This window comes from Pezoporus flaviventris, unplaced genomic scaffold (assembly GCF_033815535.1).
Source record: "Pezoporus flaviventris isolate CSIRO_AGI_PZ_B2104156 unplaced genomic scaffold, CSIRO_AGI_Pfla_v1 ptg000083l, whole genome shotgun sequence".
NCBI classification, from domain to species: domain Eukaryota; kingdom Metazoa; phylum Chordata; class Aves; order Psittaciformes; family Psittacidae; genus Pezoporus; species Pezoporus flaviventris.
This window is the reverse complement of record NW_026892631.1, coordinates 10,777,124-10,804,268: the sequence shown is the minus strand read 5'-3', so window position 1 is coordinate 10,804,268 and position 27,145 is coordinate 10,777,124. Positions and strand designations below refer to the sequence as shown.

Here is a 27,145-nt window from a genome sequence, read left to right as displayed (position 1 = left end):
CATGAGTAGCTCCGCAAAAGGATGCGTCCTCTCACAGATGATGTTCAGTCATTTTTTTGTGTATTGAAAATAATGCAATCCTAATGGTAATATGGAGCCAAGTTCTTCAGTTCTGATAAGCTTTGACTTCTCCAAGTGAAAAGTAAATTTTATTGTATTTTCTTTAAAACATAAAATGATTGCATTGTAATACTTAATAAAATAGAAGATAGGCCTTGTCCCTTGTCTGATAGTAGAACACCCCGAGCAAGTTCTCATTCCATTCATATTTGAAGCTATGATTTCGTTGCCTAATTGCTATAGTAATTCTGTAGTTTACAGGACATTGCGCTAATGTCTTTTTTTATTTTGAGAATTCTCTTTTTATCTGAGTTTTTGCATGTGTTCTTAAAACATTTTCTTTTTTTTTTTTCCTAATCTTTTGTAGGTGGAGACCAAAACAATTTTTAAAACCAGAATTAATGAGGATATTACGGAATTCAGTAGAGGATGCGTATAAACGCCTCATATATCCTCTCCTCTGTAGAGAATTCAGGTAAGCCGGAGTGAATGTGTGTTTTCATACAACCAATTTCTTAGCAGTTCCCTCCCTAAATTTTCATTACAGTATCTTTTATCCATTTGAAAATGGCAACATGTTTTTAACCCTCTGTGCTTACAGATGAACTGTGTAGTCTTGCTTCTGTACATGCAATTTGTGACCCTGTCCAGTTTAGGCTACAGTTGAGAAACTATCTTTCTGAGAAGCCATTTTACATGTTTACATATTTGTTGCTTGTACATTTATCTAATTAAATACAGTTTAGCTCTACATTATCATAATAGTTGTATCTTTATCCTCGTGTTAGCATAAGCCGTTATGTCACTGAATTTTCCCAGCATCTCTTTGTGTCACAGCAGTAGTACTGTCAGTGATATTGTTCTGAATCTTCTTTTACATGTCTGAAAGAAATGAGCAAAGTAATTGTTGTGGTTGGAAGTGTCCCTCATGTGTTTTATCTGCACTTTGTGGTGAACAAATTGGTCATAGTGTTGGTCTGGTGACATTTTATGGGTATTGTGATGGCTCTAGAGAAGTCAGTAAACTTATTTCTGGTGATGCTGTAGTAATGATGTCATCAGACAAAGTGTCACTGGTAAGATCTGTAATATTGTTTTCAACTTAAAGGAAATTTAAAACTTGGTGTCAAAGTCACATTAATTAAATAGGATATTTTCATGGTGTAGTATAGGAGCTTATCACACAATTCAGTTCATTTAGTATGACCAAAAGTCTACATTCTCTAGGCTTTATTTTCTAATGGCGAACAGTACTGATGATATGATTCTTCTCTTGAAGAATCTAATGGCTTTTGGGTTTCTTCACTGCAGTATGTTGTGTTTGTTCATTACTTCGCAACCAAGATTGCTTCACCTCTTTTGATTAGGAAGCCTGTTCTTTGCCACTGTGAATTCCACAGGTTTTCAAAGGTGCTGAGTTCACTTTCTTCTTTGTATGTGACCACAGTACACGTAGCTGCTTTAGGGGAGGCACTGTATCTGTTGTTTGGGCAAAATAATAGACATTTTGTGATGGTGAATCCAGCTGTTGGCTTCTCGCACATGAGTGTGAAGGTAGATTTATTCCTAGCCTTCTCCATAATCAGGCTCTTCTAAAATAAAAGGTACTTACTTTTTAGTAGGGCTTGGTTTTATCACAAATAAGCAAAGTGATATGAGGGTCCTTCAAGGCTCTTCTACTGTGTTTTTGCGTTGTGATTCCTGCCAGAGGACTGCTGTAGCCTGTGTGTTGTGTATTAACCTATGAAGGTGCTGCAGCAGTAAGTTGCTGAAGGTTTTCCCGTTCTCTTAATTACAGTTAAAAAAAGCTTCCTTCCCTTCAGCCCACAAGGCCTAAATGCAAAGAATACAAATTTTGTTGCCTGGTCCTGTGGGGACCCGTGCTTATGTTTTACTGTTTGTGATAGTTTTGCATGATTGGTGATGTCTGGTTAGGAAAAGCTGAAATGTCTCCTGTAGAGAGGAATGCAAACACCTGCCAGTAGTGTTCCTGGTGCTTGACCGCTTAACCCTTATCCTTCTTTTATTCTCTTTCCACCTACTCCAAAAGCTGATTTTTAGGACTCTTGCAAAGGGCTGCTAAAGCATTCAATACCTCCTTTAGCATTAATATTTCCAACCCACCCCCCACTGTTCGTTCGTTCTTTTTATTATCATTAAATGTTGGAACAGAAAGTTTCCAAGAGTTTACTGAAATTTCTGGTACTTCTAGTGAGCAGGAGAATGGAACTTGCCAGCAAGACACTTACCTTATTTATTGTTTAATTTCCTTTCTTCCACTCTGTCAGATACCATCATTTCTTGTATCTGGTATAATAATGTCCAGTGTTGCTTTTGGCTCTTTGGAATACATTTTATTTTGTTGCAGTACTGCATGGAATGATTCCATCAGGATTTAATGCAAGTGATGTGGCACAGACATATTTTTTTAATGGATAATCCTTTCCTAATTTTCCATGCTTTCTCGAAGCGAGTGCTTTCTCTCCTCTGTCTTCAGGGACACAAGCATTTCTCTGTATATCTTGTTTCGCACCTGAAGCTGGTTTGCAGATATTTTTCCACGGAGAAGGATTGACTCTCAGATTGTAGATGGAAATGGGGAATTTTAAATCTCAATTTAAAAACTGACTCTTATAACATTGAATATAGAGGCCAGTAGGTCATGATTAGGTTATTTGCTTTTATTAGAATATACCTGTAAGTGATATTCAGTCTGAGTGCTTCATAAACTTCAAGGGAGAGGCTTGCAAGTCTGACTTGGTTGATACTTACTGCAGGGTTTTGTTTAGGTGGTGTTTTAACAGCATAACCATTCCTCTTGTGTTTACAGAGGAGGGCTGGTATCTTCCTCTGCCTTATATCTCTGCTCTATTAATGGGAATTGTCACACATAGTAAAAACATGAAGCTGGGCACCTTGCCATTTGGATGAAGCCAGTAGTGCGCTGAAAAAGAGAAAGGTATTGGGTTGTTGAGGTAGCTTGATATTTTTTCAAGGATCAAATAACTATCCCAAAGTTGAAATTAGGGGCCAGTATTTGGGACCATAGATAATGTCATTGATACGAGTGTTGAGTGAGAGACAGAGAGAAAAGAAAGGTCTATATTTGAAATTAAAAAAATACGGGATATGATGTAATAGAAAGGACATACGTTATGTTCCCCCCTACGCACCTGGCACTTTCAGTAACGTTTCCTGTTACTATAAAGGTTTCTGTATATCCATGCCAATTTTAAACATGATTTCCATAAGGTGCACGTAATTAATAGCATGTGTTGAGGGGCAATTTTAATTCCTGCACAAGTCCTCCTTCACAGGTGGACTGATGTGAATTTGCAGTGTGGGAGGATTTGGCTGTGTGGGCAACAGGGGCCCTGTATCTTCAGGATAGATGGAAGGCTGGAACTTGGTCTTTCTCTGTACAAAGCCTCCACTCCAAGATCATTCAACTTTCCCTTGTTTACCAGCCACTTTTAAACTTCATTTGTATGCAAGTATGATTGATGGAATCTCTTCTGCGTCTATATAGATTGTATAGTTGTGAGGCTTAGGTGTTGGCTTTGTTTTCTCTGGTCTCTCACAAGTGGCATCGAATTATTTAGTCCCTGGGCTCTGCCTGGAAGAAGCTCATTCTGAGGTATGGGAGAAGGATGCTGCAACTGAAATTCAGTGGAGAGGAGTGTAAAACGATACTTGCAAGAGGAAGTAATTATTTTTTTATATATAAGATAGTGAGCTCTGAGCTATCACACCACAGGAAGAACGCTTTGGCACTATGGATACATAGCTCCGTATAAACGTTAAGTGCTCAGAAGGTAGATTATTTAGTTAAGGAATAAAGACAAAACAGAGAATCATTGATTTAGTTGGCCTGTACTGGGAATGCTGTTGGCCATTTGGTCCCTTCACCTTGGGGAAGTGCGTGTAGGAAGCAATAAATGTTTCATTAGAACTGGAAAAGACCCGATGGAGGGGACCAAGGTATGAAAATTTCTGTATGAAGAAGGGTTGACTATGCTATGACTCCTCAGCTTGGAAAGGAGGTCTTGGAGCTGAATGGCATGTGAAGAGTGGCACAGGGCTTCTACAGATCAGTTTTTACTCTCTTCCAGTATAAGACCTACGGGGCCATAACACTCAAAGAATCGGCTTCCAGCCAAAAGTTGGCAGCTATTTGCGCACTTTGTGATGGGCCTGTTGGGTAGAACTCACTGCCAACAGATGATATGGGTGTAAGAAATGTGCATGGGTTTTGTAGGAAACTGGGTAGTTGGACAACAGGTGTGTTATGGGTTACTAGAGACAAACATCAAGTTTAGGAGATACTCCAAGCTGGAAATAGTTGGAGGCTAGGATAAGATTATGGGACAGGTATACTATGGCTGCTGTAGCGGCTCCCTAGGCAGCTGCTTATTTCCACACTTGGAGACAGGATGCTGGGATAGAGGGAACACTTACCTGAACTAGAGCAGCCATTCCCAAATTCCTTTTCTTAGTGGTGGCAATGTATGGAGTGTCTGCTCTTTGGTGCTGGGTGCACGTTTGAATTGCTAAGGAGTCTTGGAATGCATGTATAACCTTCACCATCTCCCTTTAAATCATGTCTGTGTTATTTGGTATACATGACACAGAAACAAAAAGCATGGAGATATAGGGGAATCTTTTGCTGTTGCACACTTATTTAGTAAAGAATCTGGACCCCTTTACTAGATGGTAAAGATTTACTAGATGATGAGGACTTACCAGCTCTTTCTGCTCCATTTTGGGATGAAGCAGGGCTGAGCTGGCTTTTTGAATGGATCCTGGGCAAATTCAGATCAGACTCTTAAGTTCTTCCGCATTTAAAAACTGCTCAGAACAGCTTCATACTACATCACGTCAAATAGCCTTTATGAGTGTTGTCTTTCAGCTGTTGGTAGCTTGCTTGTGTCCTGCCTTGATTGACCTAAGCAACTTAATAATTTCCCCTGCCCTATTTTTAGGGGTTAGTTAACTGGACTGCAGGTTTTTTCTTCGGTAGAAATTAACCAGGGTATTACTTTTTCCATTGATGGGTAAAAGGAAAAGAAAAATAAGGGTCCTGGCTACCCTGAAGGCTTTACTGGATTGCTTTTGCTTGCCTAATATTGTAGCTATTGCCAGTCTAATGCAACTGAAAAGGGCATTGAGTACCTGCAAAAGAACAGAAAGAAAATCAGCTAGGTGATGGACATATGTGAATCCATTGCTTTTTCAGTTTTGCTTTTTTTATGTAGAATGCCATACTGTGATAAAAATACTTGTCTTTATCAGTCATTGTCTTACTGGCCGCATCTTACAAGAAATAATGCATTTTGTACACCTTCACTCAGCAAGACTTTTCTTGTAACATTCTGCAGTAAGTGTTCTTGCCAATCCTTCCTGCACTAATTCCTTTCCTTCTGTTGAAGAACATGAAGGGGGGAAAAAAAAGGTAGGGAACATCATGTCCTCCTCAGCTTTCTAGTTCGATTCTGAGGAAACAGAAACCTAGAAAGAGCTCAAGTCTACAAACTTCTGTGATGACTGTTAAATAGAATTCATGGATCAAATGCCTCATGAGTCATCATGTGTTAGCAGTTAATTGGATAGGCTCCTACAGTTTCTTTCTAGTGCTTCTCAGTCTAACTGATGATCCTTTTATTGCTGGGTAGTGATTTTTCTTCAAATCTAGTTTTCTTTGCATTTTTATGGGAAGCTATTCTTCGCTCACAGTTGCGTTTATTTGAATGTTTGTTGGTGTGTGTACATTCCTATAGGTGTTTCTATTATACTTTTCATATTGATTTACAATAAGATGATCACATAGCTGATCCTTTTTAAAAAAACATCAAAATCTTGACTGGAAATCTAATATTTAATTGTAGTAATGAAAACATGATTGCAAAAAGCCTTACAACTTGGAACAATCCAAAAATGCATTTCAGAGCTAACTGAGGGGAAAATGTTTTTTGCTTTCATACCTTTAAGGTCAAAGTTGACATCTGATGCAGAGAAAGAGTCTGTGATGATGTTTGGGAGGAATCTTCGGCAGTTGCTTCTGACCAGCCCTGTGAGAGGCCGAACTTTGATGGGAGTCGATCCTGGCTACAAACATGGCTGCAAGTTGGCAATTATTTCACCAACCAGTAAGTTTCAATTCCAGATATTTTTGAAAGGACTGATAAAAGTGTATTCATTTAGAGGAAAGGAAAGTTTCACAACAGACTTCTTTATCAAACTGATTTTTTTGTTCGTTTTGGTAAGACTTTAGTGTTTTCCACGCATCCTGTCATGCAAATTCCTTTTTTCAGGCTTTTAAGGTTCAGTTTCTGGCACCTGGATTCCAGTGTCTCCTTTGGTGTTATTAGTTCTCTCTGAAATAGAATTTAAAATCCCTTCTGCATTCTCGAATACAGGTTCAAATCATTTTGCCTCTCGGTAGTTGGCAACGGGAACACCTGGCATTTTTATTGTTTAACAGAGAATTTGAATTTAAATACTTTCTATAACTTTTCATGGGTAATATCTTGGACATCTGGACACTTTATCAGCCCTTCTTGTATAATAGCATGTGTGTTAATGTGGCAAGTCAGAAACATTGTATTTGCAGAACTTACTAGTTCAGTTTTCAGACAGATAAAGAAAGCAGTCTTTCCAGTTCATCCTAGTCTCATCTAGGGATACGCACCTCTTTGGACCCATGCAAAAATGGTTTGTTTTCCTTTGAATTTGTCATTGCTTCTTGTCTGAAAATATATCCACCCATAGTTAAATGAATAGGTAAATTGCTGTTAGCTTGCATTGCACCATAAGCTATCGATACCAGTAAATACAGTTATTTCCAAATGGGATTGATGGGATGATGGCAAGAGGAGATGGCATTGGAGTTCTTAAGTTCCTGGACTGCAAGGCTAGAGACTGCATTCCTCATTTTCATCTCTCTTTACTGGATCTGTAAAATGTCCTAGACTAGAGCAATAAATCTTCTACAGTGAATTGCTGTTTTTCCTCTTTCATAATGTAATATACCGTATTTGCCTCCTAAGACTAGATGCTGATTATTTGTTATGTGAATATGTTCCTAGGGAACTAGAAAATGTATCAACTCATTTTGCTTTGGCAGCCAAAGCATTTTTGTCCTCTGCCCACCATGCATTTCTTGTCATTGGAATCAGAAATAAAAGGGGAAAATGTGTTACTAAAAAGCTCTTTTTGTGAATAATCAAATTAACTTTACTAGTTCCTCAGGATACAGCATTAGGATATTTGTGTTTTATCAAATGGCTTTGCCTTTCATTATTCTAGGTCAGATACTCCATACTGATGTTGTTTACTTGCATACTGGCCAAGGATTTCGTGAAGCTGAGAAGATAAAAAGGCTTCTGCTACAATACAAGTATGCTAAAGAAACTTCCATTTATTACTCTCTCTTACCAAATGTAATGGAAATCTTTACTATATCAATACTTTGGTTTGGGTGGGATAAGAATTCAGTTGATTTAACTGGACTTATTCAATTTTTTTATGAACTTCAAGGCTTTTTTTTCTTTTAGTCTAATGTTCTTTTACATTATGTATATGTTAGAAGCATACAAAATCAAGCCATGGCTATGACTAAGGCGGCATGCTATGAATGTATCCCTGTAAAGCTCTGTCAATCCATTTATTTTTAGCAATAGAAATGAACATTCAGCTAAGACATAAGTTTAGCCACACTCTTCATATCCCCCCTAAACCACTCATCAATCTTTCCCTGGTCCAAAAGCCACATTTTAGCTTTCAGAAAAGTTTTACTAAGCAAAGGAAATCCTGCTCAGATAGATCTCCAGATGGACTTGCAAATAGGGGCAGCATGGTTAACAGGTTATTGTATTCAGCTACTTTGGGATCCCCTGTGGACAGACATCTGGTCTACTGGGTCAGCTGCTGGACTGCCACAGCGCACAGTCCAGTTTTAAGTCTTAGATTGGCTTTAGACAAGGTGATTTGATGGCTGACTGGCTGTGGTGGGGGCAGTCAGAGGCAGTGACCTTGCAAGCTGTTACAAAATATGATGTTCCTGTTAAGGAATTAAGATGCTTATTGCTTGGTCTTCTTCCCTTTTTCATTGAATCATAGAACAGATGAGGGAAATATGAGGTGAAAGGGTTTGAGGATTGTAAGTAACATTGCATTCCTTTTATGAATATGAAGTATGATTTTTTTGTTTTTCTGCAGATATTACCACTGTTAAATTTCATTGAATGAGTGAAAATGTTGACTCATCTCCTGAGCAGTCACATGGAAAACATGATAAACACAATATGCTATTGCTAGGAATAGGTTCTGATTGTATCCAGGCCTTGTGTTACATAAAATAAGATGTATTGGTGGTTGTTGTGGATTGAGTGCTATGTGTGGAAAAAATCTAAAAGAATAAGTAATAATAACTATTCATTTTTTTTACCCCATGCAAAGCTGTAGCACTATCGTGATTGGCAATGGCACTGCCTGCAGAGAAACAGAAGCTTACTTTGCTGACTTAATTATGAAGAAATACTTTGCACCACTGGATGTTGTTTACTGGTAAGATCACTTTGCTTGCTGGGATATTCATCTGTACAGCAGATTTTAACTTAGCAGGTACTTTTAAATACAATTTTTGGAAGCATTTCTTTTTGTCTGTCTTCGAGTCAAGCTTGAACCATCCATCTCTCAAGCCAAAGGGAAATGGCTTTGAGCATGAAAGTAGTTATCATGAGTGAGTAAGATAGACCCACTGAAGCATTTTATTTTTTCTTCCTGAGGTTCACTTGTGTTGTTATTATCATTGTAAGAAAGCGTGTGAGAGTAGCAGCTCAAACAGCCAAGGACCTGTTTCGGCAGTGTGTGCTTATTTCTTGATGAATGAGAGTTAAATGCAAGTAAGAAAGCTTATGTTGTCTGACTACAGTATTGGAATGCTTGCTAATCCTGTGGGTATTAAATGGTATGGGAATAAATAGTTTGTTAATACCTAGCAGAAAGTAGTGAAGGTATTTATCCTCTCTAAACTTAAGATTTTATCCATTAGGTTGTTGAATTCAAACTAAATTATTCTGCTCTTTGATTTTGATGGGAACTGTATTATATGACTTTCCTTTCTCCCATGCAGAACTGCTTTTGTTTCTTTTGGTGTTTTGTTGGGTTTTGTTGGTGGGGTTTTTTATATATGTTTTAAATTAACACCTTTATTTCTTTTTAAAGCATTTTTGGTGGTCTAGCTTGGCTTATCTTTTGTGCTGAAGTTTAACAGCAGTTCTCAGTTTTCACTGGCTTAACATACTGAAATAAGTTATCGAAAGTTTTGAAGAAGCCTTTGTCTCTTCAAACTACTATATACATTCAATACAGCCTTTTCTCCAGAGATTTGGAAGTTATCTTACAGAAATGGTCAACAAATGGAGTATTCCTACTAACCTGTGCTGTGGTTTTACTTGCACTTGTTTGTTTCTAAGATTTCTAAGTAAATTTGCACAAGATCTGATACTTAAATCTCCTCTGTATTCCAGGAGATGTAGCAGGGTTTTCTCATTTTAATTGTTTGTAAAGGAAAGAGGCTGATCAAGCTTCTGAAAAACAAGCATCCTCTTTCCTGAATCCATTTTCAAAATGGTAGATTTTCAATGACTGTAGAGAATGGAAAACTCTTCGTGCTGTGTGGTTTTGGGGCAAATGTTTAATTTCACCGTTGTTTGCTTCATAGTTTAAAAATCCATTAGGTTGATGTAAGCACGTTGTCTGAAAAAGTGATTTATTTATTGATCATATGCTACAAAATGTAAGTAACTAGTTTACACAGAAGTTATTTATATAATATTGTGATGGATGGTTTTCTCACTGTTTTTTCCCTCTTTTGCTCTAGTATTTTCTTTCTGTTTATAGTTCAGGATTATAGACTTTTCAAAGTAACTATCATTATATATTGTGTATTATATATTGGGGGGGCAGTAGAGCCACCACATTCTTGAAATTGATATTCTTGAAAGCTCTTGTGAAATAGGAATTAGTATCAATGCTCTGAAGCAACAGTCAAGTGATGAAGTTGGTTATTTTTTTAGTAGTGACAATTTATTTTAACCTTTTTTTTTCCCAAACTCATTATATTTGTAGGAAAATTATGTAACTGCAGGTTTTTTTTAATGTGCCAAATTAGTTTCTGGAAGTGAAAATTAGCATAATCAGAAGCATTTTTGCTTTCAGTGTGTATTTGTGTCTTCTTGTGCTGTGCTCATTTATGGCGAGGGGCTGGTTCCTACTTCAGAATTGGTACGCAGAACACTGCATATGAAAGTGAAAATCACAGGATTGTGATGTTGGACTTTCTTTGTTGCTACTGCATGCTATAGGTGACATTTGATGCACTAAATTTTGTAGACTGCTGTTTGTGTGCACGTTTATGTGGGTTTACACATTGGGTGGACTGCAAGTGTATCTCCTCGTATTTTGACAGTCTTGACTGAGCATCTTTCTTGAAGATCTGAGTTCATATGTTTCCCTTTCTGCTAAACTACTTTTATGTGAATCTCATTGCATTATCCAGTGCTGGGGTTTCCTAGCTGAGTTCTGCAAGTTTCCTCTGTTTCCTTTCTAGCTCCGGAAAACTTTCTCCTTAATATAGTTGGTAGTTCTTGGTAACTGAAAGGAATGATGAGTCCATGCATCTACCCCCTGCTTCTGATAGTCTGATGAAATGCCTGGAATTTATGTCACTCTGAGTTCAAAATAGTAAATGATGCTTGCTAAACAAGGAGCAATTAGTACAGACTTACCATTTGAGCAATAGGTGACAGTAGGCATGAGAGCTGCTGTAGCTTTTGAGGGGAGCTGTGATAGATGACTTGCTCTGATGATCCTCTTTTTTATTTATTAAACAAAAAGTCTCCTGGAGCTTGTGCTCTCAGATCACAAAACCCTTTTCTGTTTCCATGTACCAGGTCTTCCCTTGATTGTTACTTGTTCATGATAGGGGGAAATGAATGCGTTGTATATATGTATGTATACATGTGTTGTATATATGTATATATACGTGAATCAATTCTGTGGAAATCCATGGTATGCTTTTGGATCAGGTTATCCTTATAAATTGTTTTTCAATTAAAATCTCTAAGAAACGGTTTGTTTAATGTTGCAACAGTTAATTTTTAAGGAAGATCCATGTCAGCAGGTCGCAGTTATAAGTAAAAAAAAATGGATTTACAAATCAATATATGCTTAAACTGGGGGAGGAAGACCCCAGGCCCCCCCCCCCCCCCAAAAAAAAAAAGAACAAAACAAAACTTCTCCAGTACTTAAACTATAACAGAATAGCCAGTTGCATCTAACATGATACCACATCCTAGGCTTGTCCCAGTTGTGCACTGAGCTGCACTAAGGTGGAAATCCTTGCCCAGCAAAAGAGTTCAGTTTGTTGCTGGGTGCAGGTTTCAGAGAATTGCCAATTGTATTTGCATTTACAGTCTTTTTCCTTGAAGGAGTCCAAATGTAGAGTGGCTTGGCAGATGAAGCTGGGTTGTTTTATAGTGCTTTAAAACCAGAATCCCAATCAACTTCTTAAGCTGTCATTCAGAAAGGTACTATGGACTTCAGCTTCCTTTACAAAAAAAGCCTGCAATATGATACTGCTTATGGGGTTTTTTTTGTTAGAAGGGGAGAATAGGATCAGAAATGATTATAAAAAACAAAAACCTTTTCACTTTTATGTCCAGTTCATCATATGGAACTTGGATCATGCATTTCCAGGGAAATGAGACAATTACGGTCTGTAATTTTAGAACCAAAGTGTTCAGTTGATGCATGCACAAATAATCTGGACAGGATGAGCTCAAATATTAATGATAATAAACAGCTGAACACTTAATTGATTGCATGTATGTGCAGAATATGCTGAGTTTCTGATACTAAAGTCATGTACAGTAACTTCAGAGTGGTGCATCAGGTTATCACGTTGCTTCAGTATCCAAATCTACCAAGCACTTAACTGCTACTTAACTACTTAAATGAGAACAGTTTCACCTTTTTCTTAGTTACATGGCGAGTATCAAATTAACTGATTTTCACTTCAAACTATTTCAGTTGTATCAGTACCAAACAAGACTTCCAAAGTTTCTTAATTTCTTAATTTCAGTTTCTTTCAAAAACATTACAACATAGAATCATAGAATCGTTAGGGTTGGAAAGGGCCTTAAGATCATTTAGTTCCAACTCCCTACCATGGGTGGGGACACCTCACACTAAACCATGTCACCACTATCTGTGCTCTAGAGCCCCTAACCACCTCTCCCAGGGCTCTGTAGTCCTTCTTGATGTTTTCTGGGCTACTGCTGTCAGTGTCACTCGCACCCACATGGGTGACTAGAAGTTGGTAATAGTCAGTGGGACTTACTAGACCATGTAGCCTCTCTGCAGCATCCCTGATCCGAGCCCCTGGTAGCAAGACACCTCCCTTGCGACTGGGTCAGGCTGACAGATGGGTGCCTCTGTGCCTTTCAGAGTCCCCTACCACTATAACCTGCCGCTTTTTCCTGGCAGCGCCAGTGGTGATCTGGATCTAATTTGATAACTAATATGATAATTTGATCTAATTTGATAACATCTAATTTGGGAACTGCTTTGGTTTTGGTGCTCATAAATATATGAAAAGCAAGCAATTAAAGTATGAAGCTCCAACAATGGCAAGTACAAACTACGTACATCTTTACTGAAGTTTTCCAAGGAGAAGACGTACCAGTGGAGACAGTAGTAGGAAATGAGGCATATGGCACGATTTTTCGTGTGGCTTTAAAACCTGTCTGGCCTCAGTTTGACAGTTTGATTTAAAGCAAATATTTTTAAGTGCTTTTTTTTCTAACCAACATGGTTTCAGGTACCTACATCCAACCTAAATAACTGCAGGACTTTCTTTCCCTTTTTTTTTTTACATGCAGTTTCCCTCTTAGAGCTATGTTTATTGACTTAGATTAGGACTGGACTAGAGCCCAGAGACAGTCATATCTGGTCTTCAGGTTTCTTGTTACAAATCAGGTTGGTTTTTGATACTTTTTTTTTTTTACAAGGTTCAATAAATATTCTTGATTATTTATGTTAGTTCTATTGTGAGTTCTTGCCAAAGATATGTTGTATTATAACCAAAACAGATGTTCTGGTTTAGACAAGTGTATTTGTTTTAACAAGACCAGCAATGTAAATGAAACAACAGTGTGTTCAGCGTTAACGTGGCAGATGATGAACTTTTAGGGTTTCGTTGGCCTTTTTGGATTACATGGAAATCTTGAAAAAATATTTCAGGAATTTCATTTCATATTTCAATCACTGCAACTGGTTTCCTTTGATTATTGTTGGCTGAAGGCAGCTTGGCAATGAAAACTATCTGAATGACAGGTGAACTGTGCTAGAGCAGGACAATCATCACATTGGGAGAAGTAAAATCACAGTTGTTCTTTCAGCCTCAGTGGTTTCATCAAACCATACGGACCATCAATACAAACATTCTTGTTGGTCTGACTTCTTATGTGCTTCCTACATTAATGCACACTGAGAATAAAGTATTTCAGCTCATATTTAAAAGAAAGTTTGATAGGTATCATGAATTGTTAATAGTTTTCAACAAGCAGTAAAACATGCAGCCAGGCAAGTGAATTTTTTTTGTTGTTGTTTAGGTGGGTGGGTGTTTAATTTCTGTTATACTTTGCTTTAAACTTGATACAAAACCCTTTTCTGCCACTTTCAGCAAAACCTTTTCTTGCTCTTGAGACTTTATAAGCAATGTAATTAATAATTTACTGCTGTTTAAGTTCAAACACTTCTGTACTGTGACAAATAGGGGAAAGTCTGTAATGTCTTCTAAAGTTCTCATTGGGTTTTCTTTAATGTTTAAATTGTCTGCTTTAGAATACTTAGAAATGTTCTGCTGAGGTGGAGTAGGACTGTTTAATACCTTTTGAAGTTGGACCTTGGTGGCAAGAAATTGTTTTGGAAATGGTTTTGTTCTGCAGGATTTTAGGTCCGCTTGTATTTTATAGGTGTCTGCACATGCTTTAAATATCCTTTTCAATTTAAATGTGTGTTTTATATTGTTGAATATCTACATTATACTCGCTCAGCTTTAACAAATGCCACTTTCAAGTTCCATGCCTCTACGTTTCTAATGTTACACTAGCTTAATTCCCATTACTTTTCTGCTTCATAGCACTCGCAGTTTGAAAGGGACCTAACATTCGGGTTCACATTATGATAATTAGGTTTCAAAGCAGTGTGGGGGGATTAAGATGTCTGAAGTCTAGTTGCCGAATAAAGTTCAGAACTACTTGTAAAACTTGTTTGAGTGGTTAACAGAAGTGGTTTTATTTATTCAGTGCTCATGCAGCATTAATCCGTATTTCATCAGGTACCCACAGTGCTGTAACTCTAGATATGACCTTGGGACTTAATTTACCCCATCTCAGTTTTCCTTATTAATGTGCCATGAAAGAGGTACATGAAAGATAGCCAACATCAAAGCACCTTTTCAAATAAAGTGGTTGATATGAATCCTCTGGTATTTAACACTGTCTGTCAAATGTTTCAGCTGGTTTGCATCCTTTTACAAGCTATTGCTTGCTGCATTAATGCAGTTGTTTCAAGTCTGTTGAGAGTACAAAGGGGAATAGGGATATGGGAAACCTTATTCCTATTTCTTTTTGATTATATTTTCTTTAAGCTGTTGGTTTTGTCTGTTAAGCTATATAACTCTATTGATGACACATTTATGTACGAACACCTACACACCTTAGGTCATGAGATGCCTGATAACAGAAGATAGAAAGTAGTTTGGAATGTTTTGGCAAAAGGAATACATATTCGGTGGAAACAATGCACACGTCTAAAATGTGCGCTGAAGAACCTTTGTTCTGCTTTCGTCTCTTTCAAGCTCTAGTGGAATCATGAGAAGTCCTGAGCAATGAAGAAATAATTTGAGGAAAAAACAGGTTTCAAATGTGAGTGAAGGGGATATGGTTAATAAAAATATTTAAAGTTATGCAGCGATTTCCAGTCAAACCATCTTCTGTCCCTTACTTAAAAGTTACTCTCTGCTGTGATTATTTACCACAGCTGAGTAAGAGCTCATGATCGCGCACACTTCAAATACAAAATGGGTTTTTTTAATATGTTTCGCAGGAGATAGGCCTGGAAATGGGAACCTCACTTTCCACTGGGACTTACTCCTCCTCCTCCTCTTGATTATTGATAACTTTAGGTAGTAAGTAGTCTTGTTCAGCACAGCATGGACTGCAATAAGCGCCTGTGTTTAGAATCATATCCGATGTTTCTTCTTGGTGCCTCCACAGACTGGTATCTACGTTGAACTGAACCCATGCTATATTCAGAAGTCATCTTAGATTTTGAAGCAGTCCGAGAAAACAAGGATTCCCCTTTGCCCCATCTCTGTTGCTTATTTTATGACTTGACTGTAGATACCAGTACCATCACTAGCCATGCTTTTCTGAGGTTAAGAAAGGGGTGAGCAGTGAGGTTAGAGAGGGACAGGTGAAATAGGAGATGATAACTTCAGGCTTGTCTAGCATGAATTTGGAACTTTTTAACCAAAACTTTATAAACCATACATTTGACATAATTCTGGAGCCATCTTCACATTCTGTTTCAGAGAAATAGCTTCACAGTTTTTTAAGATGAGGACAAGGACTAATTGGGAGTGTGTCAATGTAGCTTTAAGGGATTATGAATTCCTTTAAGTTCAGAAAAAGGGTAAGATACATATGTGGAGTCTAGACTTCAGCAATGTGAAGGCAAGGGGTTAGGAAATAAATATAACTAGCAAAAGAAATCTAAATCTTGAGGAAAAAGTCTTTTTCCAGAGCAGTAGGACATGTCATTTGGCTTGAGTTCAGGGCAATTTATAGGAAAACAGTTTTGGGGAAGAGTGAAAAGTTACTCATGCAACTTCCCTTCTAAGTTTTCTCTTTCTATGAGAAAATCATAATAACAGTAGTATCAAGCAGTGATTTTAAAAGTTATGTATTCTCAGTATGTAAATCCCTTCAGGCCTCTAAAGAATACGAAACAGGCAAACAAAAAAAAAATAACCTGTAAAATTAGGGAAGATTTTAGGATGAAAAGTTATTATGCATGTGACTTGTTCATGGACAACTGTGCATACTCTTTGGTTAGAAATATACTCTTCTCAAATATACTCTTGCAAATCGGATAGCGATTTTGAGAAAGTGATCACAATAATTCCTCCCACTTTGTTTTTTAACAGAGAAGTCACTTAGATTTAAGATAGCAAAATGACTTCTCTATTTTTAATCTTGTGGTGATTTGTACACAGGCTGTTTTCTGGTAGATCTTCTGTTGTTTTCAGATAAATGAAACTCATCTTTTCTTTTAAGATAATCAGTTAGAAGACATCTGGTATTGCAGTACAACAGAAGTCAGGTGAGAAGGGAGAACCATCCAAAAATGGTTAGAAGCACAAAAGAACAACGTGTTGGAAAGATAAAAGGTTACTGAGAGGCAAAGGTTACGCAAAGAACAAGAGCGGCACAGTGTCCCCATCACGTCCTCTGGGAGCAGTCTTGGAATGTGTGCATTATATAGGGCATATTCATAGCACAAGACTGGGCATTTTGTTCTTAAAACTCACTTGAAATTAGATTTGTACCAAATACTTATAGCAGTGATTTTCATGTTCAGTATAGAACTACTGAAACTAAACTGTGAGTAGGGGATTTATTTTTGGGGGGTGTTTGACTCGGTCTTTAAAACACTGCTTTTATCACTTAACATTTTATACTGGTCTGTTTGCAATGCTCTCTCTGTTCTTAAGAGCTTTCTATGATGACACCAAAAATTACTCTGGCCTAAAGTCTATATTGTTAAAGGCTACTTCCAAAGCTTGGAAATGAAGAAGGATTTAATAGATTTAAAGAAAAAGGATTAGATCTTAGATTTGCTAGATTGCTACAATGAAACTAAGCTACTTCATTTAGGTGTCTGATATTTTTGAGGGGGTGGGGCACGTAATAGGCTAAATATAAAGCTTTTCATTTTGGACTGAAATGATTTATGTTATTGTTTAATATAGTTAAAACTTTTGAAGTTTTTCTGTGCCATTTGGTCAACTCCCCAAGGTTCTTACTGGTTTAATTTAAAGGGAAGACTTCCAGGAAGATCTTTAGTGGAATGAGCATAAGGCAATCTTACAACATATCCACTTCTCCCAGAATTGGATTTCTGATGTGGTCTGCCATCCTTTTTTTTTCTCTGAAGGGTCACCAAACCACCCTTCCTTGTGATAGGTGTTGACTTGCTCACACAATGTGATTATCAGCAGTGATGCTGGAGGGTGAAACTTTCAAGTGGTTGCCTATATCTGAAATGTTGCATGCTGTCTCTGCAGTGTGTGTGCCATCTTGCACTTGGCAAAAGAAAGCAAGGAGCCTTTTGTTGAGAGGTGTCTGAGTGGTGGCCATGGTCTAGGGATAGCTTGAGGAATGCAAGGAGCCTGAGGAACCGGGTAGCTGGTGCTGCAGAATGAATGAGGGTGCAGTCAGGGAGTAAAGGACTGGGCACTTTCAAGGCACTTCCTCTAGACAGAGGCATCGATGTACAGTCTATGGGAACTTTGTAGAGCTTTGAGTTCAGTTGAGCTTGTGCATTCCTTGTCTTTTCAATGCAGCAGGTTATATCAAGAGAACAGTTCCTTCTCCTGTTCACTCCCCTAATGATTTGTGAACATGAATAGTGTACAGTCAGAGCTTAAAACTGAGGTTTGGACTTCAGCTGAAAAATGTGACCTAATGACATATTACTGCTTCTCACACTGAGCATTGGAGACAAACTTTCAACAGCTGTATCTGAGCCTTTTCCCAATACTACATTTATTAATTTTATTATTTATTCTTTTTTTAGCTGGAGTGAACTGAAGTAAGTTTGTTCCATGTAACTCCAGAGTATGTTTTAAAATGCTGTCTATTCATCATAAAGCATAGAAAGTTGGCTTTTGGTCAATTAGTGTGAGCCACTGCATGAAGAAAATGAGCCATGCTCTGTATGAGCTAGGATTGTGAAGGTTCAGTCGTAGGAGGCTTAAATATTCCAAACTTGGTAGTGATACTGATCTCAAGTGAGAAAAGCTCAGGTTTTCAGGTAAACTGCAATGTAAAATTCTGGGAGACTGACAGTTGAATGGTTTCTTCTGTGTTGTTTGTGAATTCCTGGAAAGAAGCCTGTGAACCACAGGTTGAAAACTACCGGGTTTGGACCTGAAAATAACAAAATATAGGAACATCTAGGAACTTCGTATTTAAAATAGGTGAAATTGTGCATAGGATGTCCTCCCTTTCGTTTGTATTTGAAGAACTTTGATTATGGAAACTTGCAGTGCGGTCCTTGTTACCGACATCTGTGCATTTTACACTGCTTGCCCTTACCCATTGCCTGAGATGAAATAGCATGGCTCCACACTAGTATGGTATCACCATGCTAACAAGATCTTTGATACTGCAAAGTGAATGTAAACTAAAGCCATTAAAATGTTAATTTGTTTTGTGTCGATATTGTCTTTCTAAAAGAAGTGATGTTTGTGATGTTTGGGGTAATACCCTATTATCCACTTAATCCTAAAGAGACATCAGAAAAATATGTTTGTGTGTTTTAAGTGATGTTATGAAGTAGCTGTGGCAATTGATAAATTTTCACCAGAAAAGATAGAGAAAATTTGCTTAGGCTCACCAGCAGGAATTCTTTGTGGAATCCTCACTGGTTAATTTAAGTGGAAGGATCCAAATACAGTGTGATTAATTCCAGGGGCATCCAGATTAAAATCATATAAATACAAGATGTATCCTCTGATTTGTGAGATACTAGGACTGACTGGTATTGCACAGTCTGACCTGGTTGTATGTTTGGATAATGTTTTGTCTTCAAGTAGACATTCTTGTAGGAACCTAATGGGGAAGTAAGCATTTTTCCATTTGTGTAAGGTTGCCAGTAATGTGTTTTTTACTTAAGTTGAGATTCTGCCAATCTTCATTTATGAAACCACATTTGGTGTTCTGCACTTCAGCTCTTACTGGGCTTCCTTTATTATTGAGATGTGATGCACAGATTTATTTATCTATTTAAACTTACTGTGTTATTGTTGTTGATGCTGATAGCAGGAGGCTAGGTTAGGTGGTTAGACATTAGTACATTTTGCATTATGCTGTCTAGCACTCTTCTTTAGATACCTTAATTTCAGTGGCGTTTAACTGGCAGAGAGTTACGTTCGGGATGAAATTCTTCATCCTAGATCTCTGTTAGTGTATGTGTGTGGGCTGCATCTATTTCTAAATAATCAGAAATGTTTAAGAAAATGAAGGAGTGAGCGTATGCATAAATGCTGTTGTTAGTGGGGAAACGTTTCTTTATTCTCTGAAGTATCAATACTGCTGAGATCTGGTAAAAATGGAAGTTTGTGTGCAAATCCGAAGTCTGTGTAGAAGTAGCCCTCTGAAAATACACTCAGGTTTGTTTTGAGTAGTAAAGCCTGGGAAATTGCCACTTGTGCAGCTGATAACAAATTCCCCCGGTAACAGGAAACAAGTAGTACACATCCTGATGGAAAAAAAAAAATCCCCAAAACCAAAAAACACCACAAATTGGCTTAGATTTTCGGGAGATTTGAAAATTAAACTAATTGCTTCTAGGTATCTGATAGGCTGAGAGTCTTCCACGACTGAAAAGCAAGTACAAAGTGTCTGTAGCAGTAAAGCAAGGGCTCTTTGCCTTTGCAGCTACATAAAATTGTCATTTCTGTTCCCGATCTCAGGCTGCCAGCTCTTAGCAGCTCTTGGCAGTGCAGGCGGTGAGTGCTACCCATGTTGCACCTTCACTTGCAGTACTTTTGTGTGATACTGACACCAGGGCCTGTGCTTGCCTGGACTCATTTAACTTTTCTTACCAACACAGTTTATGGCAGTCTTAAAAGCTTCACGAATGACACTGAAAGAAGCCACAGCACCGGGAGATACTTCAGCATACTTACGATGTTTTCAGGGCTTGAGAGGCAGAGAATATAGATGTGCTGTGTGTCTCAAAGGGCCTTTGAGTAGGTTATTTCAGCTTGAAAAGGGATTACATTCAGACGACTGCAGTGTCAGGTGGTTTTAAACTGAAGGTACCTATTGAGGATAATTCGTTTTTATAACTGGATCCTAGCAGTTTTGTCAATGATGAGTAAGTGGAGGGAAGAAGAAATGATCCATTTGTTGTGGTGGGTGTTACACAAGCGAGGAAGAGTACTTCTGAAAGGGAGATATCAAAAAGCCCAAGCTATGTGAAGAACCTTCTATACCAGACCATTTTAGCATCAACAACTGGGAACAGTGGGCAAGGGGAGGGGAAAGGGCTGAGAGTGGTGCAGCTTTTCCTGTTCTTTTTCAGTTTTGGGAGATTTGTGTTTCTTTGGTGGCTACATGTGCAGTTGTGAATGTAATCATACCCATTTAGCAGTTCCGTACATTAGTTATTTTCCTTGCCTTCAGAAACACAACGTTCCTGAAAACAAATGTGTTGCTCACATGGAAACGATGTTTTCACTTGAATCCTTTTTCCAACTGGAAGTAATATCACAGTTTCTGTGTCAAATTCTTTTATGTAACATCAAATACTGTTCAAGTAGCTCAGTTGTCTGTGGAGCTTTATAAATAAAAAGCCTGGAGGTGGTGGGGGGAAGATGACCATCTATGTGCAGTTATTGCTAACATTGAATTGGTGTTTCACGTTAAACTTCCCTCTCAAACCTACTTTATATTTTGTTAAACATCTTTGGCAGCTAAGGCAACATGCCTACTGCCTGTTCAGTTCTTTTATTGGTTTGAACTAGAACTAACATTTGGCTAAAATACGTTTTGACATTTGAATTTGACATAAATGTTTCAAGGAAACAGTTTCGACGTGCGTCCTCCATGGGCGCTTCTCTTGTCAGCGTTATAACATTGTACTGTAAATATACTTTGGAAGTTGGCTTTCAGTAAAAATCAGTGATGCATTTATTACTTGTTCTGGTCTGTTTTTTTTCTCACAGTGTAAAAATCACTGCTAAAAGTTGTGTTGTCATTTTGTTATAAAAGGTTTTTTCTTCTTTTTTTTTCTTTCTTTATTTTTTTCCCTAGAAGTTAGTTTGTCATTTTTAAGTAAATCAAACTGGATATTCCTGTGTTAGTTCTCAGTGATTATCTCCCTGCTGAAGGAAATGTTAGCTCTAATCTTCTGCTATAAGAATAAATAGGAAGAGACGTTGTCAATTTGAATGTTTTAAAATGAAATAGTTTTGAAATCATGATATAGTATCCTTTTAATATATCCCATTTCTTTAGCTAGCGACAAAACCATAGAATTTTAGAGGAATGTTTCATTCCTTTTAAAGGAATGCTTATGTCTGTCCTTCTCTATTCCCCTTGTTTTTCTCCACTCCTGTATATACCCTGGCTGGCTTTGCAAGCATCCTGCTGCCTCCTTTACCTGCCTATCCACAGCTGCTCACTCGGTACCTCCTCAGTCATAGCTTTCTCCTTACAGAAACTGCCTAATGACCTTCTGGCATTCTGGAGAGGACTCCTCCTTGGAAAGGCCGTGCTGCTGATCATTGTTAGCAGTGAAATTTAGGGGAAATGATGTTTCCTTCCATTGGCCGCTTTTTGATAAAGCTGTTACAGTAGGTTGTAGGTTGCTGGACTTCTGACATTATCAGGAGTTAATGTTTTCTGACCGAGAGAGGGGTTTGAGTAAAAGGGTTGTTCTGGTCCTAAGTAAGAATTAAAAACTGGTGGCATCTAATTCAAAGCAGATTCTCTTCAGTTTTATGGTCTGTAGGGCATTTCTCCCAGGTTTTTATAAAGCGAAGATGCAGATTAAATGCTGCTTACTGTAGTTTCTGTAAATATGTTTTATTTAATGTGCAAATCCGAGTATATAGTTGATTATTTTTTAGTTGACCTTAAATACCAGCATTATGAAGCCAGGCTGAGTTGTGGCTAATATTAGGTTGTGCTAAACTAAAATTTGCAATTAGTACAATGTGCTTTGGCGATGCTTCCTTTATGTGAATTGTCTTTGTGTCATCTGAAATACCAGTTTTTGCATTTGATGCAAGTTGAAGCTTTCAGTGATTAAAACAGGTCTCATGTCAAAATTCTAATGGAATATGCATGGTTTAAGTTCATGTCTACTCCTTGTTTATAAGGCATTTTAAGTTAGTTTCCGTTGAGAATTATGATACATATAAGATTGGGGTTTCTTCTTCTTCACTATGCCACGGTTGATGTAATTAAATTGCACAAATCACATGGTGCTTGTGATGATGGTGATGTGAGCTTTTCTGAACTTCAAAGGAAGCTAAGGCTTGGAGCTTGTGAAATCTGTTTGTTCTGGTTCTCGGGGTTCGATTAAACCCAAATCCATGTCATGTCAGTCTGTGGTATTAGTAACCTGACCAGTAAATGCCCTGGAATGGACCAGCGCAGATCTGTTGTTGCATGCGATGACGGTGTGTGAATGTGAGTGTACTCTGGCTCAGGGCCGTGGAGATGCTGACAGCAGCGACAGTCCAGGCCTGTCTACCAGGGGCAGGCTGAGGATGAGGCTTGGCTCTGCCACCTCCCGCACTAGCCAGCAGAGCTGAGGAGTGCCTTAGGGCAGAAGATGCTCTGCCATATTAAAGGGTGCTGCATCTCCCACCCTGGCATATGTTCTCTATAACCCCCTGTAGGATTTGACTGCATCAGCCAGAGCGCCTCTGGGCTCTTCACCGCTGCACTGCCATGGAGTCTCTAGCAGATAGACTCGTGTTCTCATTTGGACAATTATTAATATTGTATTGTCTCCTCTTCTCCAAGTAGTTGGGAGTTTTTAGTTTGATGTTTGGTTTGTTTTTAGGTAACAGCTATTAGTTATCAACTGCAAGAATATCTTAACAGTTTAACATCAGACACTTGGAATTAAGTGGGCCTACTGTTAACTGCTGCAATCAGCAGGGTACACGTTTCCATTCATTTCTGAACTGGTTTGGGTTTTTAAAGAGTCTGAACCTCAGTTTAATATTATCGCAACCTCATTTCTCAGCTACAGAGAAGCCAAGTAGTCCTGTTAACACGTAGTACGTTTTGGAGTCTCCATTCATGGAAATAGTTGAAACCTGAGTGGACACAGCCCTGAGCAACTTGTTTTGGTTGACCCTGCTTTGAGCAAGGGTGTTAGACCAGTCAGTCTCCACAGGTGCTTTTCAACTGCTGTGATTCAGTGGCATTGAACAGTTTCCAAAAGCTGAAAGCATCATTTCAAGACCCTTGCTCTTCATTGCTGGCTGGTCTTGCAGAATCCACACATAAGAATCTAATGACCCATCCAGAGAAGTAGGTATGTGGTAGATCCCCATTGCCCATGTCATAGAGTAACTGTAGACTCTACTGGCCATTTGCAGGTGCTGGTTTTGATCATCTGTGCTTTCTGTGCAGTGCTCGCTAGAAGATCCTTCAGTTGAGTTCCAGCATTACTTTCCTTTCTTGCTATCCAAATATGAATTGACAGGAAAGCTTTGACATAATTTGCTCTCATTTTGAAGTAACTTGTGTGATGAGGAGAGAAAAGTTTTGATTGGGGGAAGGAGGAAATCAGTCTTCCATCCTAGGGCTTTGGTTTTGGGTGGAAGTTGGGCTGTCAATGGATTTATCAACTTACTTATTTGCATTCCAAGAAAAAACTGCATATTAACTTCCTGCTGCAAATTGGTCATCTTTTAGAGAAAACAACTTAGTTGTATTTGTAAATGATGAGCAACTATTTTACTTTCGTTAATGTCTTTGTTTTATGTCTTAACAGTGATCTGCAACTTATCAAATGCTTCCAAGACATTTTCCCATTATAAAATGGGGGGTCAAAAAGAGGGCTAATGTGGTTAAAATGAAATTAAGCATAAAAAGCTTGAGTCCAGGAGAAGTGTTTGTAACTGGATGAAAAACATGTTTTAAATGAAGTGGTCTTTCACCATATGTTTATGCCAGTTCTAGTGATATTACTCATGGAAAGTCTCCCATGTGGATCTGTCACAACCCGAGGGAATAAATTATTCCCTTTTAAAAGAAGGGAGAAAACAAATACAGCACTACCTAACTGCACTTTTATTTCATTAATTACAGATATTTATTTTTGTCAGCTTTTTCCCCTTTTGGTCTTGCTGAAAGAATTTATTTTCTGTAAAAACATGCAATTCATGAATCCAGTTCAAGTTTGTGGCGATTTGGTGGTTATTTTTGTTTGATTTTTGGGTTTGGGGTTTTTTGGGGGTGTTTTTGCTGTTTTTTGTTTGTTTGTTTTAACTGAGATTGATACATACTTCTGTTTGTAATACAAAATGAGAGGTATCCAGTGTATTCTTTTTTATCCTTTAACAGTTTAAAATACACCTCATGTTTAGCTCGCTCTCCTTTGAGGATGTATTTGGTTCAGATTAGCACCTCTTGTTGTAGGTACCCAGAAGTTGCATATGATGTTAGTAAATAATAATTCTTAGAACTATGACAGTGAGGAGCACCAGAGAAGATGTGAAAGAACCCTCAAGGCCTGAAAAGGAAACTATGTGTAATTTAATTAAAACACATTCAATGTTCTTATGCTGCTCTACAGACGTTTGAGTACATTCTCTTACCTTCGCATCTGTGTCTGAGGAGAGTAACTGAGCAATAAAAGTGTGCTTGTTAAGGTAAAGCTTCATTTGATTTTTGGTTTGGTTTTTTTTTTGATGGTATTTGTTTTGGGGTTGTTTTTTTTTCATTTTTGCATTAAAAATATTACTTTTTTTTTTTTTTTGAAGAATGTGTAACCTACTCTTTTTCTTAACTTTCTGGGTTTTTTCTTCCTGTCTGTTGCTATAATCCTTTTTATATTGCAATGCTACAGTTCCTTCACAGGGAATTGATTTTGCTGAAAGCACTAAACTAGTACCTCAGTTTTACAGCCTTTTTTTCCAGTGTAGAAAAACAATTTCCTTGATGGACAGAACGAAATACTTCTTGATCGCTATCAGCTTTGAACAGTCATAATTTAGAGTATAATTAGAGTAGGAAAGTGTCAAAGCAAACTGTTTTTTTTTCCTGTGTTAAGATAAATGAAAAAAAAAGCGAAGCAAAGATACAAATGAGGACTTGATAAATTGTGAGAGCACTGTCATGATGAAGTTTGTGGAAATAACTTTTCAGAGATAGCAGCATGGAATTCTGATCAGGTCTGCATGAGGCGCCATTTACTTCATGTAATGTTTGTCTCGAGTATGTTGAGCAGGGGAATAAACGCAGGAGGCAAACGTCTCTTCAGTGAACTAAAGCAGACAGCTTTGTTTTTAGGTGCATTCCAAGTCAACGTAAGAAGAAACGACATGGCTAGAAAGACGTGGTCACACTTTTCTTTGTTATTTAATACCTGAAAGAAGTTTTTCTGCCGGCGTTCATTCTGATTCCAGAATTCCTAATTTATTTTGAGTTTTGCTACGTTTAAAACCTGGGTACTGCAGAGTTCAGTAAACTGTGCCAAGAAGTGTCTGTAGGTTAAAAATATTTAGTACGTTGTCTTCAGATAAGCCTGGATGTTAAGAGAGATGGGGAGTGAACAAAGAAAAGCAGCAGCAGAGGATCTGTGATTCCTTCACCCCGTGCAGAGCATCTATCCACATTGCATTGCTCAGCTCTAATGGGAGTGTAGCTGTCTCCAGCCTTCCCTTGTGGATCTGTGCTTGGGGAGAGGGTAGCTTGCTAAGGAGAGTTCAAATATGAAGATTAGTGATATTGTAGGGGGGGGAGTTAAGAGGAATAAAGCCTGTCTCAAGCCAAAGCTACAGGTCAGAATTCTGCATGAATCAGGGCTGTGGAGGCTGCACGCAGCACTCGCCAGGCTGCTTCCCAACTGCCCAGAATGAGCATTAAAGAAAATGACAGTTGCTGGAGGTGCCATTGTCCAAGAGGCATTTTGTTCCATATGTTGTGGTCTTGTCCAGTTATGCTCCACTCTGGGGACACGGTCTTCATGAGAGTTAATGTGACTCGAAGCTCCAGCCTTTGGTCTGGCTTAACCACTGTGTTTTAGCCACAACAATTGCAGCGTATGTGATGCCCCTTCTACCAGTTAAAAGTGATTCTAGAGAGTGTATTCACTGGAGAACCTGATGGACTTTCCTTAACGGATCATTTGTATCTTAAATGTCCGGTGTCCTGCAGGAGAAGGGTGGTGTGGGTAGGACAGTGTGTGCGATAGGGAAATGGTTTTGGTTGGAAATTAGATAGACTTTAGACAGATGTCAGTTTTCCTAACTACAAACTGTTGGTGACAAGGCCAAATGTAGATGACACTAGCAAAGTCTAGGTATTTCTTATCGGCAGGAATGTTTTTTTTTGTTGTTTTAAAAAGTCTTATTTGTTCCCAAAATCTTAATGCTTTATAATGCTGCAACTTGAATAAATATGCATATGCATAATTATGAATCACTGAGTTCCAGGGTTTTATCTTTTGTTTCTGCTGCTTTTCAAAGTAGGCAGGATGGGTCTTGTTTGTTTCAAGATCCTGCATGGCTTGAAATGGGCTGGGTGAAATATCAGCTTTCCCCATGTGCAACCACTGCAGGGGTTTCTGTTTTGCTGAGCTGAGAAGGAGCTGCTGACTGGACAGCCTTGGTGATAGTCTCCTGCTCTGGAACTTGCAGTTTGGCTGTGTTTCACTGTCCTGGGTTGGGCTTGTTGGCTTCACCAAGCTTTTGAGAGCAGGGAGGGTCAGGGGCTAAGTAAGGCTGCTCATTGAGCTCTTCAGCGTGGGATGGTTTTGCTAGGCTTCTGGGGTAGCATCTTTTTGAATAGTGCCATGTTTTTAATGTGTGTGTCTAGGCAATTTTGTTTCAAAAGTCTATGAATATATGAAATGTGAGTGTAAAACTGAGTGTTGGCTTGGTTGGTCTTGAAATTATAAAGTGTATTCATAAGGAACATACCTGTTTTCATGCCTATTGTATTTTTAGAAGTGGACTCCAGGGTTTTTATTTCCTGTG

The 27,145-nt window shown here is 38.3% G+C and overlaps 1 protein-coding gene across 1 annotated transcript in view; it reads left to right on the top strand.

Moving 5' to 3' along the window:
• The window catches only part of SRBD1 (S1 RNA binding domain 1), a 125,439-nt gene that overhangs the window by 24,234 nt on the left and 74,060 nt on the right, over positions 1-27,145 (top strand). The window contains exons 13-16 of the mRNA XM_061475325.1: positions 428-535; positions 6,049-6,206; positions 7,366-7,456; positions 8,518-8,625. Of these exons, the coding sequence (XP_061331309.1) occupies positions 428-535; positions 6,049-6,206; positions 7,366-7,456; positions 8,518-8,625 (465 nt within the window). The remainder of the gene's footprint in view (positions 1-427; positions 536-6,048; positions 6,207-7,365; positions 7,457-8,517; positions 8,626-27,145) is intronic.